We start from the raw sequence: 14,529 nt of genomic DNA, 5'->3' as shown, positions 1-14,529 counted from the left end.
TCTGGCACGTTAGGTTCTGGACTAACTTTGTTCAGTATAGAAAGAGCTGCTAGGTCAAGTTTCCTTAAAACTTTTTTTACCATCCGAGTAGATCTTTGATGTAGGGGGGGGTATAGCCACACATAGGTCCCAAGTATGCTGCGCCTCTCTGATACAGTCCCAATAAGGGTAAACTGGGTCTCGAGGGGCTAGTATTTCTGTTAAGAGGGAACATAGCTTAGCAGTTCAGGCCAGCTCGCTGAAATGTCCAGTTCAGGCCAGCTCGCTGAAATGTCCAGTTTGGGCCAGCTCGCTGAAATGTCCAGTTCGGGCCAGCTCGCTGAAATGTCCAGTTCGGGCCAGCTCGCCTGAAACGTCACTTTAGGGAGTCAGCCTATAATAGCATAGAGGAGCTAAAATGCATCAAGTTTAATTACCAGTGTTTCAGATTAATCCAATCAATTCTGATCACTTTTTACACGTATAAGATGATATTGTGAAACACGATGTAACTTTTTTGGGGGGGCAAAAGTCGGATGCTACCGATGCGCCCAAGTTAGCAACCTACAGTAGAGCACTATGCCCTTAATCGGTGCTTATACATTACGGCAGTCCGCACTAACAATAATTAATATGATTGGAGTTGTCAAATGCAATAACTAGCCCAGATACAGTGGCAGCACCTTAGGCTGGTTATTCCAACAGCTACCAAAGAGGCCAACATAAAAATGATTTCTGCTCATCTAAACCACTTTCAGTAGAATTATTCACCCTCTCATCCTTCCCCATAGCTCCCAAGTGGCACCTGTATTCGGTTTACATTTTCATGGTGAAAAGAAATTTTAAAAAAATGTGGACCCCAAAATAAGGAACAGTTTCAGTTTCTCAGGATGAGCCCTCCTATAATTCTTGAGATAGAATCTGCACAGTTAAAATTTCTTGCTTTAAGGAAACCATTTAAAAAGACCTCCTGAATCTTAGATTCAGAGCCATATAGAGCTACAGAAACGCCACCGGTCTTTTATATTAATGGAACAGGCAGAAATTACAACCTGGAATGAGAAGAAAAAAGACCTTCAAAAAAACCGAAAGACTTGGGGACTTGGGCATAGGAGACCTCCTACCTTCCTTTAGTGGATCATAAAATATATATACATACATACACACAGACTTTGTCCCCTGCAGTAATGGATAGTTTTAACAAACTCTTTATGTGCTGATCCAATTAGACATTCACATATTTGTCTTGCTTACACTCACAAACTCTCTTGTTTCTACTCCTCAGCTATAAACTGTTCACAATTGAGTAATGCAAAACACACGCATGTAAAACAAGAATCAAAGGGTCAGTACAAGAAATTGGCAGCTCCGCAAAAAAATAAAACTGATAAAAGTTGGTTATTGGATACAAATCCACAATTCCCTTCTTGTCATCATTTGAAAAGAAATATACGAAGGATTCACAACCCATATTTAAGAAGAGTTGGTGAAAAAAATACATTGTAGAGGTAGAAAATAGGTGTGGCTTTTCCTTTAAACTGTGAAGTGAACCACATTCTGAATTTTCCAGAGATCTTAAAAGGGTTCAATTTGATGAAGTTGGTGATTCTGATTTTTCACAGCGATGCCTTTGAAGTTCAATGTTTTCTAAATGTGTTTATCCGTAAACAAAATCCAGATCAGATTTATTCACCATCATCTTAGCCTGGTTCTAATTTATCCATTGGATACATTCCATTTTACCACAGGAGAGATTGCCTTATTTCTTCATGCGTAAGATTGTCTTACACTTGCACTCCGACCCGGAATCAATGTCAATTTCCATTGCACATCCTTTTTGTCCCGTCATATCAACTTTCAAGTCCACAGGATTCTCTTTGCTTGTATGTGACTAGGTTAGCGTTCACTTCTGCCCCGTCTTCCACTCAACTCAAGAGTCTAACAGCATTCATCAAATATATTTACACTATTTACATCTGAAAGCAAAAGCTCAGTCGTGGAATTTGTCCATGGAACATTAGTCAACAGTAACTGGGTAACTCCACATATTTCAGAATTTGAACAAGTTTATGAAGTCCTGTGGCATCAGGGAAACAGAACAGCTCTCTGGGTTGTTGGCTGTGCATGGGTGCTCTGTGCCCTAAAAAACAACAAATTATATCAACGAGTTAAAATGTTCTTCATAGTTATAATGACTAACTTTCCTACCAGCTAGCAAAAGACTCTCAGAAGTAAACACATACCAAGCAATATAAAGTTAGTCAAAATACTTTGACTATAAATATATAATCATAAAAGCCGCAATACATCAAAGACACACATTAATATAAAAACATGTTAATATTGTGTTGTCACACAGCAGATTTTAAAAGAGCATAATGGCAATACAGATACTGTAAGCAGACAACATTTGTAGAAAGCAAAGTGCAGATCTGTAGTAACGATAATTGTATCTTTTCAGTACTGGGATTAAAAATCTTAGTATAAACACTGACAACATTTAAAGAGAAATATAAAATGAAATAAAGTCTGGTCAAAAAAAATCATCACGAACAGGAAGAGACAGAGTAATTGCTAAATTGGCCCAATTAGAAGCACAGTAAATGAGGTATGGTCCCAAATATAAATCACTCCATAAGGCCTCCCTCCCAAACGTGAATGCCCTTAACAAGGTATGGTTCGGTAGACATAGTAGTTTGGATTGAGACATAGCTCGGAGTAGTGGACTTTTGTTGGTTCCATTTCCTCAGGCAAAACAGGTTTTCTGTCCATAAAATGTTTTTGATATTGAATTTATCTACCTTTTGAAAGGTGGAGGGGGTTCAATAATACCTAGGGTCTGTCAAACTCACTCAGTGCAAATTTAATGTAAGAGATCCAGGGTTTTTTCAAACCCAAAGTGGCATGGTCGGTATTCATTTAGCAAATACAATTAACTAATTGACATCGACCTTGAGATGTTGTCTTATAAATTTAGAAGTTTACAGGCTGTGAAAGGCTTCCCTACATTAAGGGGAAACATTCTGAAGAATTAAGGCTCTAGGAAAGCCATTGCTACCATGCCTGCAGGTGGTAATGGGATCCATCCATGATTCATATTCTGTATACCTCATGCATTAAAACCAACTTGCTCGATTGTCTTTCAATTTCACAATGCTGTCCGGCACTCAAGTTGGGCCCTAGAGGCCTTGTGCAAGATTAACAAGCTTGTCCTCAGAAGTTAAGCTCACAGTAAAATACACCATACCAATTCATAGTAGATGTTCGCATAGAGGATATAGTAGGCAACACAAAGTTATGGCCAATAGGATGGGCCTTGCATATACAACAATATGCAGGCCCTTAAAGGGAGGATAACCCATACCATAGTTCCCCATTTGGAGAGTTACCCAACAGGATCATGGATAATTTGGAGGTCTGACCATACAACCACTGGTGTGGCAGAGGCATCAGGATTATGGCAGCCTAGTGCATCACATCTGCAACATCAGTCCCAGCTGGATCACCAAATTTTAAGTTCCTCACCAGGGCATGGAATTTTCTCCTGAAGTTACTCCCATCAAGGCAGAAGCCATGATTTGGGGGCGAAGGGAGCTTTGTGGGGGCTTCTGCTCTTCTCTCTGACAGGGCTCCTGCGAGTGACTCCGCCCATCACCAGTGACCCCCCCCCCTTTCCATTTGTTCTATACAGCTCCCTTCGGCTCCACTCCATCCTGACACCATACAAGACTGATGGGAATCCTGCACTGTTATCTCCAGCTGTGGGTCTATTTCAACAATTCATATACAGAAACTCTGATGCGCTGGGAAATTTATCAGCCCTTGGGAACCCACCCTTCACTGCCCTCAGGCTTCTTTAGGAGTATATTCTGTTAACACCCTCCATTAAACCAGGGATTACATTTTCATAATTGGGTAGGTTACAAAAACAAACTATTTGCATGCAGATAGAATATTTGTCATGCTCAGTGCACTGACCTTCCAGGACAATATGTGGCAGTGTCTGCAGAGCTGGAGTGTGTCGCAGTATTGTTCCTTCTTTGGGTAGCATCGTACCAGCTTGAAGTACATTTTCTTCCAATCCAACTGCCCTTTGTCAGACAGAATAAGTCGTTTTCGAATCTACAAAAGTGAACAATGGTTTCTTTAGACTCTGGTTTAAGCACAATATCTTTATTTCAAAAAGTGTTTACTAACTACTTGGTGTCCCTGTGCTGACAGGCTCATCAGTGAAAATGCTTTAGAGGTCAGACGCAAACATGGGTTCCAACCTGCTAACTGGGAATGAATTGGAAGACATGACAAAACGCCAAAAATGAATTTAACAATCCATAAACACAAAAACTGCAACATACAGAAAAATTGATAAAATACAGATTCAACACCTCTGTCCAATTAAAATCTCCAATTTTTCAAGACAGGGGTCACTTCATTTTTATCACTGGGTGTTGAAAAAACACAAATCTTTGGAGTACATTAAGGCTCCAACTAACAATCAAGAGTCGAGGATAGTTAAAGTGCAAAGTTTGTACTCGAATTATAGTTTACCCTGTGTTTTTAAACTGGCTCCTTCACTATCAGGATGCTACACTTTGGGGAACTGCCGTCCTACGTGGAAAGGACAATAAATACCAAATAAAAATCAATAACTACCATACCTGTCTGTCTGTGAAGTGGTACTGGCAGAGCTTCTTCCACAGTGGTCGGTCCTCGCTCAGCACTTGGAGATCAGAAGACACCTGTCCTAGGCAGACGATGTCCCTGCCGTCTGTCAGCCGCTGCATGATGTTCAGTTGCAAATACAAGGGCAAGTCTGTGAAGATCATCCCCTTGAGGGCAGGCTGGAAAGAAGACATCTTTCAAAGTTAGACCAGTTGAAAAACAGAATATGGACAAGAATCTTTTCTGGCCCAATTTGACAATAATTGCAAATATTACAAAAATTCAGCACATCAAATGCATACTAGGTGGTTTATATCGGCAGCAGCTGAAAAAGACCGATAAAACACATTTTCAAAAATGTAGACTTCAAAACAGAAGACTACCAAATATGGACTGCACAAATATCACCCTACAAAAATGTAGAGCTTCCCAAATGCCCACCAACAAGTTGCTGCCCTTAAATGCATTAGGACTGGAGCTTTAATAGTTATTTAATTAACTCAATCCTAAAATATGTAGGAAGTGAGTTTGCCTGAGGTTTAAGAATGATGGATATACGCCTACATTTCTGCAGAGATTTACATAAGTTCCAATTTGTTTGCACTCTAGATTGCAGTGCCTCCGTTTTTGCAAATTAAGCTTTTACAGTCTGTTTTCACATGGAATGCTCCATACTTGTTGAACCCTGCAAATATTTTGTGGCTGTTGGAAGACAAACTCACTTTCTCTTTACATATCTCATAACAATCCTGAAGATCAAATCAGACAATCACTCTGGCTATATATTCACAATATTAAATGAGAGCATGAGAGGCAGGTGTCACTCCATTCAACTTCAGGATGTCCATCATGGTTCTTATACAGGGTTTTATAGGCATGAATGCAAAAGAATATTTTAGATCCTTTTCCGAAGGTGAATCAAGTAAGTATAACCCCATTTTCATAAACATATGTGACAAAAGTTCTACAAAAACAGTGAAGGCTTTATTTGCAACCTTACTCCGTGCACTTTAAAGTAAAACTGCCACTGCGCTAAGAATTTGACATTTTATCCCAAAATGTCAGACTAATTCATAGACTGTAAAAGTTGAGTGGAACGGGGGAATAGGAGGTCTTTCCTCCACAAAGGTAAGGAATGGTTTTGGGGTAAATCAAAATTATGTATAAAAATAGAAGAGAGTAAATTGTGGTAAAAAGTATTAAACAAAATGAATGCAAGACTGAACATCATGAATAGAGTAGCAATGTTTTATTAAGAATTTTAAGATGAAGTGGGGCTTATGTTTTACTTCTGATCATTCTCTTCTGCAACACCTACACCATCAAGTAATTTTATAGATGGCCAGGCAGGCCAGCGCTTCCTGATAGCAACATTTCGTGTTCAAATTCTACTCCACAATCTAAATAGCCTCAGGCAGTCTGATGAGGAGAATCTCTAAAATTACACAAAAATGAACTGTGGCTCCTGTACATCTGGCTTTGAAGTTTATAGGCACGCTGCACGTGCCTTTTAATGTAATAATATGCTTGCCAATCAACTTCCATTAATGAGCCAGTGTTCTTCGAAAATGAGACAACTATACAAACTCACTTGGAAGGCAATCATTTCTTCTCAACCCCTTTCCCTACCTTTAAATGCTTTTCCAGAATCCTTGGTCCTGACCTACATAACAAATTTACTTGGTACATGCCCAAAAAGTACATGCATTTAACCACCTGAACCTAACAACACCCACAAGCAAGAGAGAGTGATACTGAGGAGCAACCTGCATCCACACAAATTCACTCCTTACTTTCATTCTTCTCAGGAAATGGGCAAAACCACCACCGATACATCCAGAAACTTAAGGAATAAGCAGTGGGACTGATGGGAACGTTTGATACTATCTTGATTAAATTGTAGGTGCCTTGACAATTCCGTTTCTATTTGCAATGTATAGATCATTCACTTACATTAAAATGCACTCACCATTCAGACTCCATTCTCATTCAGGACCATTCAATTTAATTCACAAAGTACCATTTGTTTTCCATTCATGATGCATGATGGAACATTAAGAAGATCTCAGAGGAAGAACCAGCCAACGAGAAAGAAGGAGTCCTCTTACCCGAGTGATCTGGACATTGTTCAGCTGTTGCTGCCAGTGAAGGATGGTCTCCATTCTGTACACCCAGAAATTGATATTTCCGACCAGAACAGACTTGCCCACCCTTTGGACGAGGCAGCACAGGGATGTGTAAAGGGTCTGCAGCAATTCCTTTATGAGTCGAATGTTCTGTTGGTCTTCAAGGACTTGGGGAAGGAAAGAAATGTTGAATGTTGCAAGTCAGATCACTATCTTATCATACAAATAACAGTCATTTTGATCAACACTGAAAAGGAAAGCCTTCTCTAGTAATTATTCAAACTCAACACCAAAGACAGACGTAGCATAAAGTTACATTGGAGATTGGACGTAATAGAGTTTCCTCCGAGTGAGCATAGGAACAAATTAACTTTATGTCTCATTATGCTGTTAAAATGGATACACTGACATACTTCCACAGGCTACCACCATTTAAGAAAATTTAATTAGCACCGTCTATAGAGGATGTCAATATTCTGGGCCAATTCAAACTCTCCTGGTTGCTTTCAAAAGGCACTGCCCTTCTCAGTCTGCAAACACCAACCCAATTTGGGACAAGATTCCACTCACATCACGATCTTCTTCCTAACCCTCAGGAATCTAAGTTGGCTATTACTTACGCCTCCCAGAAAAAGTCAGGTGTTTAACCCCTTCGGTGCTCATGACGGAATGGTTCCGTCATGACCCACGGTTGAGCTGTGCTCATGACGGAACCATTCCGTCATGACCCCGCCCGCGCAAGATTCCGCCAGCACAGCGGCGGAATCTGCGCAGCATCGAAGGGGTTAATCTCAGGCCTTCTAGTACAAAACATGAATCTAATCGAAATGCACAGAGGTTGCATTTTAAAGAAAGCTTTTTACTTCAGTACGTAAGATCATCCAATGGTCACATGGTATGGCTCCTTCCTGCAGTTGAGCATTTCTTAGGATCTTTAACTACTTGTGTGTGAAGGATAATGGTGAACTGAACCATTACCAGTTGCTTTCACATATCGCTTGGTATCACTGACAGCGAGTCTCTATACAGGTCTTGTAAGCTTTTTGGGAGGAAGCTCGCTTACCTTTCTGCACAACCTTTTCCAAAATGTTCATGTAGTTCTTCTGAGCTATGCCGCTTAGGGAAGTTAGCTGGGACTTTGCTATCAGCTCCAGCAGCTGGAAGAAAAAGAAAAAAAGTGTCATCTTTGGGGGCAGCAAAAACGAAGTCCAAACTGCATTTCAAGTTCTTTTTGACCAGGATATATTCCACACAAAAATAGCAATACTGCTGAATTATTCTCGACCTGTACTTTTATTTTGAAATCCCACATACATGTGCGAATTTTAACTTTTTGCCCAAAAACACTCTTGGAAAATGAAACACGTTTCACAGAAACGCTTCTCACGTCAAAACTGGCGTACTGCATTACTGCGACAGAAGGTTACAATTTTACACGTATCAAAAAGACCAGCATTTTCATTCCATTACCTTTAGCTCCCTGCTAAAGAGATGCCAGTTCTAAGTGATTACCTAAAGCCCTACATATGAAGACCCCCAAATAGTGATCACATTTGAGTTTCCCTATGAAGAAATCCCTCCATTCCACGAAAAAACACTGGACATTTAAAACATGATTCAGAACAGCTTCTTCCTGCGGTTTATGATGATTCTCACAGGTTATTCGAACGTGCCTTTCACAAATGTGGCTTTGCCCCCTCCATCACCCTCCCGCCCTTTTTTTGAGCAAACATGCAACAAAGACAGGCTAAGAATAAAATAAAAATATCCCCAGTTTCCACAGGCATATTATGGTAAGATAAGAGAAATAAGTGGAGAGTATGCATACTTTTATGATGCATATACAGCCCTCAGAGGTCCTTCATCTATGCAGCTTTATGCTACACCGCACTAGAAAAACCTCTTAGCCTTACTGCATAGTTGAATAGACCTAATCATGTCTGAAATCACTGTGTGCAACACGTAGGCTTGCATGCTCAGGAGTAGGTACTTTGCTGATCGTACATTTCACAGTTGCCCTTAACGGTATCAGATGAACCGAAGGCAGCACAGTCCAGTTATGTATCTGGACTTCTCTTTGAAGACAGTGTATGAAAAGCAACAGCTGCTAATCAGGAGTCAACAGTGTTTTGCTCTGTAACGTGTGGCTTGAATTTCTCGTTAACCCGCCTGTGAGCCCATGCTCTCCAAGGAGCAGCTCTTCAGTGACTGGCTCACGTTCCCTTTGGCCCAGGTGACATGCAACCATCAGCCCAGGGCTGCAGTGTGGGCGAGGAGTGACTCAGACCAACCGGTCCGCCTCCACCCACTCCCCTGCAGTCTAACCTGAACATCAGTTAGCTTTCTAACTGAGCAGTCTATTAAAATCTCACATGAACTCTTCAACCTTGACATCTGCTGACAGGAAAAACAAGCTTGCGGTGCCAGCATGCCTGAGAAGGGCGCCTTGCTTGCATGACTCATCAACAGGGCAACAGAACAAACAATACAATACTCACTCATCAGCTGGTTCCAGTTAAATTAATACAAATAGAGGGTTTTCCTTTAAAACTGGTAATCCACCTGATGTTAGGCATAGCACAAAGGAGGATTCGATTTTCCTGGGATTCATCTAAAAGGTTACCTCCTGTAGTCAAGGTTGTTCAGAGGTGAGTGTAGATCGCGGCGATGAAGGTACGAGGGTCGCTTTTCACCATTACTGTTTGTTGTAGGTTGGGAAGACTTGATATGACAATGTATTGTAGAAGTGCGCCAAAGAAGCTACAATGGGCACTCAAGTAAGGAAAACAATCCCTGGTCACTAGGAATATTCAAAGGTTTTTGCCTTGAAGAGATTTCAGTGCCCCTCTTTTGGCAGTTCTGCACCCTCTTCGGCTTACAACTCAAATGCGTCTGTGGAAGGATTCACTCAACAGCAGGGATACACTTGGTGCTATGCAAGAGTGAGAGGCCACTGATGGTATCATCGTTGTCCTTCTCCTGGACCACCTTCGTTATTCTTGGCCCTGGGTAAACCTGAAGGTGATACGAGAGGGCCCGCAAAGGTCATACGAGCCTCCTGCCGCTTCCAAAATGAGCCTACAACAAGGCACATGCTCATTTCCAACCTCCAGCCGAACCCACAAATTAAACTGAGCTCCTCACTGAGGAAAAGAGGGTCTAAAACCACCACCTGCATACTGAGAGTTACCATTAATGGAGCCATTCGGACCCACGTACCCAAAATGGCATCATCTGAGTGCCCAGGTAAATGGAAGGTGCAACAATGGGCTAGGTAGAGTGATATTCTGATACAAAAGTTATTTTTCTTTTATTTAAAATTGTTCAAGTCAGTTTTATTTTCAGTTGTGGTTTCTTTAGATTTTGTTATTTTTTATTTAAAGTCATCTATTTGTCGACTTTTTTGGGTCTGTGCACTGCTACCTTCTACCTCTTATTGTTGATGTCAGCTGGGGTCTGAAATCTAGCGGGACCTAATTAACAGGATGGGTCCTTTAAGGATGATCAGGCAATAAGCATCAGTATGTCATTTGTAAAGTGCTACAATTCACCTGATAAACACAAAGGCAAAGAAAACGTGTTCTACGTAAGGAAGGAGGTTTAATAAATCTAACACTGTCTGTAAGGATTTTAAAAACCAAAAAAATAATAATAAAGAAAGGATCCTGTGCTTTACCAAATGAGAACATGCAAGGACTTTCTAATGTAAAACCAGAAAGCCACATTCAAATACATCAGGGGCGATGGCAGACGCCGGTGGCCCATCTCGGGGCAATGGCAGACTCCAGTGGCCCATCTCACGGCGATGGCAGACTCCAGTGGCCCATCTCGGGGCAATGGCAGACTCCCGTGGCCCATCGTGGGGCAATGGCAGACTCCCGTGGCCCATCGTGGGGCGATGGCAGACTCCCGTGGCCCATCGTGGGGCGATGGCAGACTCCCGTGGCCCATCGTGGGGCGATGGCAGACTCCCGTGGCCCATCGTGGGGCGATGGCAGACTCCCGTGGCCCATCGTGGGGCGATGGCAGACTCCCGTGGCCCATCGTGGGGCCATGCACAGGCTGTAGCCACCTTTCTAGGAGACTGGGCACTGCACAGGCAAATCTATGAATTACAGCACACTCTGTCCAGTCTTGAAGGAACTGTGAAGCAGTGTTATGTTGTTTTTGTTTTGTGACTTGGACTTTAGAAGCTCTCGCACTCTCCCCCTTGCAGTTCTGTGTTGATGATTGCCAAGTCCTCACAAGCTCCTCGTTTTCCAAACTGACATAACAAATTAACTGTCTGGCAAAGTCGTTACAGACAAGACCCCACGTGCTCGAGAACCACTAAAACGGCATAAATAAGACTCATACGCCAAGGCGCAGGTAAATATTATTACAAACCAAAAGGCCCAGAGCAGAAAGGGGAGGAGTGAAGCGCTTGAATCTGGGGATTGTAATATTTTAGTAGACAATGCCAAGTCCTCCCCCTCCCCGAAGGCGGGCGCCTGCCAAGTCATCTCACAAAGCCCTGCAGTCAGGAGAAGGCTTACTTTACTTCTTCCCCTCAAAGCTTATGTACAGCGGCGCACGTGACGTCTCTAAAGCTCAATAAACCAGAACAATGGCGCCCGACACGTCATAAGGAGCTGCTCCCAAGACTGATCTGGGGAAGGATGTTTTTGTTCTGCGTACAGAGCCTACCGTCGCACTTGAGGAATGACGAACTTTGCAGCAATGTTAACCTCTGCTAGGGAGCACTGAGCGCAAAGAAGCTCAGCAGGTCAGTCTTAGTGCACAAGTCTGCAGGGCGGCTCTGCAGGAAGGCCATTCTTCAGCCTCCCTTCACCCTCCAGCCTCCAGTCTGCGCGCTACCTAAAGGAAGTATGGAAATCCACCTGCAGCACAGCTACAGAGAGGCCAGCCTCCAGCCAAAGTCTGTACGGTCCTGCATGTATAGCAACTACGAACAAGCCAGCCTCCAGCCAAAGTCTGTAGGATTCTGCATGTATAGCAACTACGAACAAGCCAGCCTCCAGCCAAAGTCTGTACGGTCCTGCATGTATAGCAACTACGAACAAGCCAGCCTCCAGCCAAAGTCTGTACGGTCCTGCATGTATAGCAACTACGAACAAGCCAGCCTCCAGCCAAAGTCTGTACGGTCCTGCATGTATAGCAACTACGAACAAGCCAGCCTCCAGTCAAAGTCTGTACTGTCCTGCATGTATAGCAACTACGAACAAGCCAGCCTCCAGCCAAAGTCTGTACGATCCTGCAGATATAGCTACAGCGTAGACGCCAGCCTCCAGCCAAAGTCTTTATGGTTCTGCATATACTGCAACTACAGAGAGGCCAGCATCCAGCCACAGTCTATAGGGTTCTGCATATATAGCAACTACGTAAAAGACAGCCTCCAGCCAAAGTCCGTAGGGTCCTGCATGTATAGCAACTACGAACAAGCCAGCCTCCAGCCAAAGTCCGTAGGGTTCTGCATGTATAGCAACTACGAACAAGCCAGCCTCCAGCCAAAGTCTGTACGGTTCTGCATGTATAGCAACTAGGAACAAGCCAGACTCCAGCCAAAGTCTGTAGGATTCTGCATGTATAGCAACTACGAACAAGCCAGCCTCCAGCCAAAGTCTGTAGGGTTCTGCATGTATAGCAACTACGAACAAGCCAGCCTCCGGCCAAAGTCCGTAGGGTCCTGCATGTATAGCAACTACAAACAAGCCAGCCTCCGGCCAAAGTCCATAGGGTCCTGCATGTATAGCAACTACAAACAAGCCAGCCTCCGGCCAAAGTCCGTAGGGTCCTGCATGTATAGCAACTACGAACAAGCCAGCCTCCGGCCAAAGTCTATACGGTCCTGCATGTATAGCAAATACGAACAAGCCAGCCTCCGGCCAAAGTCTGTACGGTTCTGCATGTATAGCAACTATGAACAAGCCAGCCTCCAGCCAAAGCCTGTAGGGTTCTGCATGTATAGGAACTACGAACAAGTCAGCCTCCAGCCAAATTTTGTACGGTTCTGCAGATATAGCTGCAGCGTAGACGCCAGCCTCCAGCCAAAGTCTGTATGGTTCTGCATATACTGCAACTACAGAGAGGCCAGCCTCCAGCCAAAGTCTATAGGGTTCTGCATATATAGCAACTACGTAAAAGACAGCCTCCAGCCAAAGTCCGTAGGGTCCTGCATGTATAGCAACTACGAACAAGCCAGCCTCCAGCCAAAGTCCGTAGGGTTCTGCATGTATAGCAACTACGAACAAGCCAGCCTCCAGCCAAAGTCTGTACGGTTCTGCATGTATAGCAACTACGAACAAGCCAGACTCCAGCCAAAGTCTGTAGGATTCTGCATGTATAGCAACTACGAACAAGCCAGCCTCCAGCCAAAGTCTGTAGGGTTCTGCATGTATAGCAACTACGAACAAGTCAGCCTCCAGCCAAAGTCCGTAGGGTTCTGCATGTATAGCAACTACGAACAAGCCAGCCTCCGGCCAAAGTCCGTAGGGTCCTGCATGTATAGCAACTACGAACAAGTCAGCCTCCGGCCAAAGTCCGTAGGGTCCTGCATGTATAGCAACTACGAACAAGCCAGCCTCCGGCCAAAGTCTTTACGGTCCTGCATGTATAGCGAATACGAACAAGCCAGCCTCCGGCCAAAGTCTGTACGGTTCTGCATGTATGGCAACTACGAACAAGCCAGCCTCCGGCCAAAGCCTGTAGGGTTCTGCATGTATAGGAACTACGAACAAGTCAGCCTCCAGCCAAAGTTTATACGGTTCTGCAGATATAGCTGCAGCGTAGACGCCAGCCTCCAGCCAAAGTCTGTATGGTTCTGCATATACTGCAACTACAGAGAGGCCAGCCTCCAGCCAAAGTCTATAGGGTTCTGCATATATAGCAACTACGTAAAAGACAGCCTCCAGCCAAAGTCTGTATGATTCTGCATATATAGCAACTACTTACAGGCCAGCCTCCAGCCAAAGTCTGTAGGGTTCAGCATGTATAGCAACTACGAACAGGCCAGCCTCCAACCAAAGTCTGTAGGGTTCTGCATATATAGCAACTACGTACAGGTCAGCCTCCAGCCAAAGTCTGTACGGTTCTGCATGTATAGCAACTATGTACAGGTCAGCCTCCAGCCAAAGGCTGTACGGTTCTGTATGTACAGCAACTACAGAGAGACCAGCCTCCAGTTAACGTCTGTAGGGTTCTGCATGTATAGCAACTATGTAAAGGCAGCCTTCAGGCAAAGTCTGTAGGGTTCTGCATGTATAGCAACTACGAACAAGCCAGCCTCCAGTCAAAGTCTGTAGGGTTCTGCATATATAGCAACTACGTAAAGGCAGCCTTCAGCCAAAGTCTGTAGGGTTCTCCAAATATAGCTGCAGCGTAGGCTGTACGTTTTTGCATATATAGCAATTACGAAAAGGCGAGCCTCCAGCCTAAATCTGTACGGTTCTGCATGTATAGCAACTACGAACAAGCCAGCCTCCAGCCAAAGTCTGTAGGGTTCTGCATGTATAGCAACTACGAACAAGCCAGCCTCCAGCCAAAGTCTGTAGGGTTCTGCATGTATAGCAACTACGGAAAGGTCAGCCTCCAGCCAAAGTCTGTACAGTTCTGCATATACAGCAACTACGGAGAGGCCTGCCTCCAACCAAAGTCTGTACGGTTTTTTGTGTGTGTATATATGAGGCTAGAGGCTGGCCTCAACTTTGTAACTATGTATGCAGAACCGCAGAGGCTTCGGCTGAAGGCTCTCCTCTCGTAGTTG

At 43.7% G+C, this 14,529-nt stretch overlaps 1 protein-coding gene across 1 annotated transcript in view; it reads right to left on the bottom strand.

Moving 5' to 3' along the window:
• Window positions 1–293: 293 nt before the first annotated feature.
• FBXO32 (F-box protein 32) overlaps window positions 294–14,529 on the bottom strand; it is a 28,473-nt gene continuing 14,237 nt past the window's right edge. The window contains exons 5-9 of the mRNA XM_085604994.1: window positions 7,831–7,924; window positions 6,750–6,934; window positions 4,638–4,820; window positions 3,958–4,101; window positions 294–2,119 (exon numbers count right to left, since the gene is read on the bottom strand). Coding sequence (XP_085461120.1) covers window positions 2,030–2,119; window positions 3,958–4,101; window positions 4,638–4,820; window positions 6,750–6,934; window positions 7,831–7,924 — 696 coding nt within the window. The 3' untranslated portion in view covers window positions 294–2,029. The remainder of the gene's footprint in view (window positions 2,120–3,957; window positions 4,102–4,637; window positions 4,821–6,749; window positions 6,935–7,830; window positions 7,925–14,529) is intronic.

Source organism: Triturus cristatus, chromosome 5_1 (genome assembly GCF_964204655.1).
Source record: "Triturus cristatus chromosome 5_1, aTriCri1.1, whole genome shotgun sequence".
NCBI lineage: Eukaryota > Metazoa > Chordata > Amphibia > Caudata > Salamandridae > Triturus > Triturus cristatus.
The sequence above is the reverse complement of the archived record's forward strand: the minus strand, read 5'-3'. Positions and strand labels throughout refer to the sequence as shown.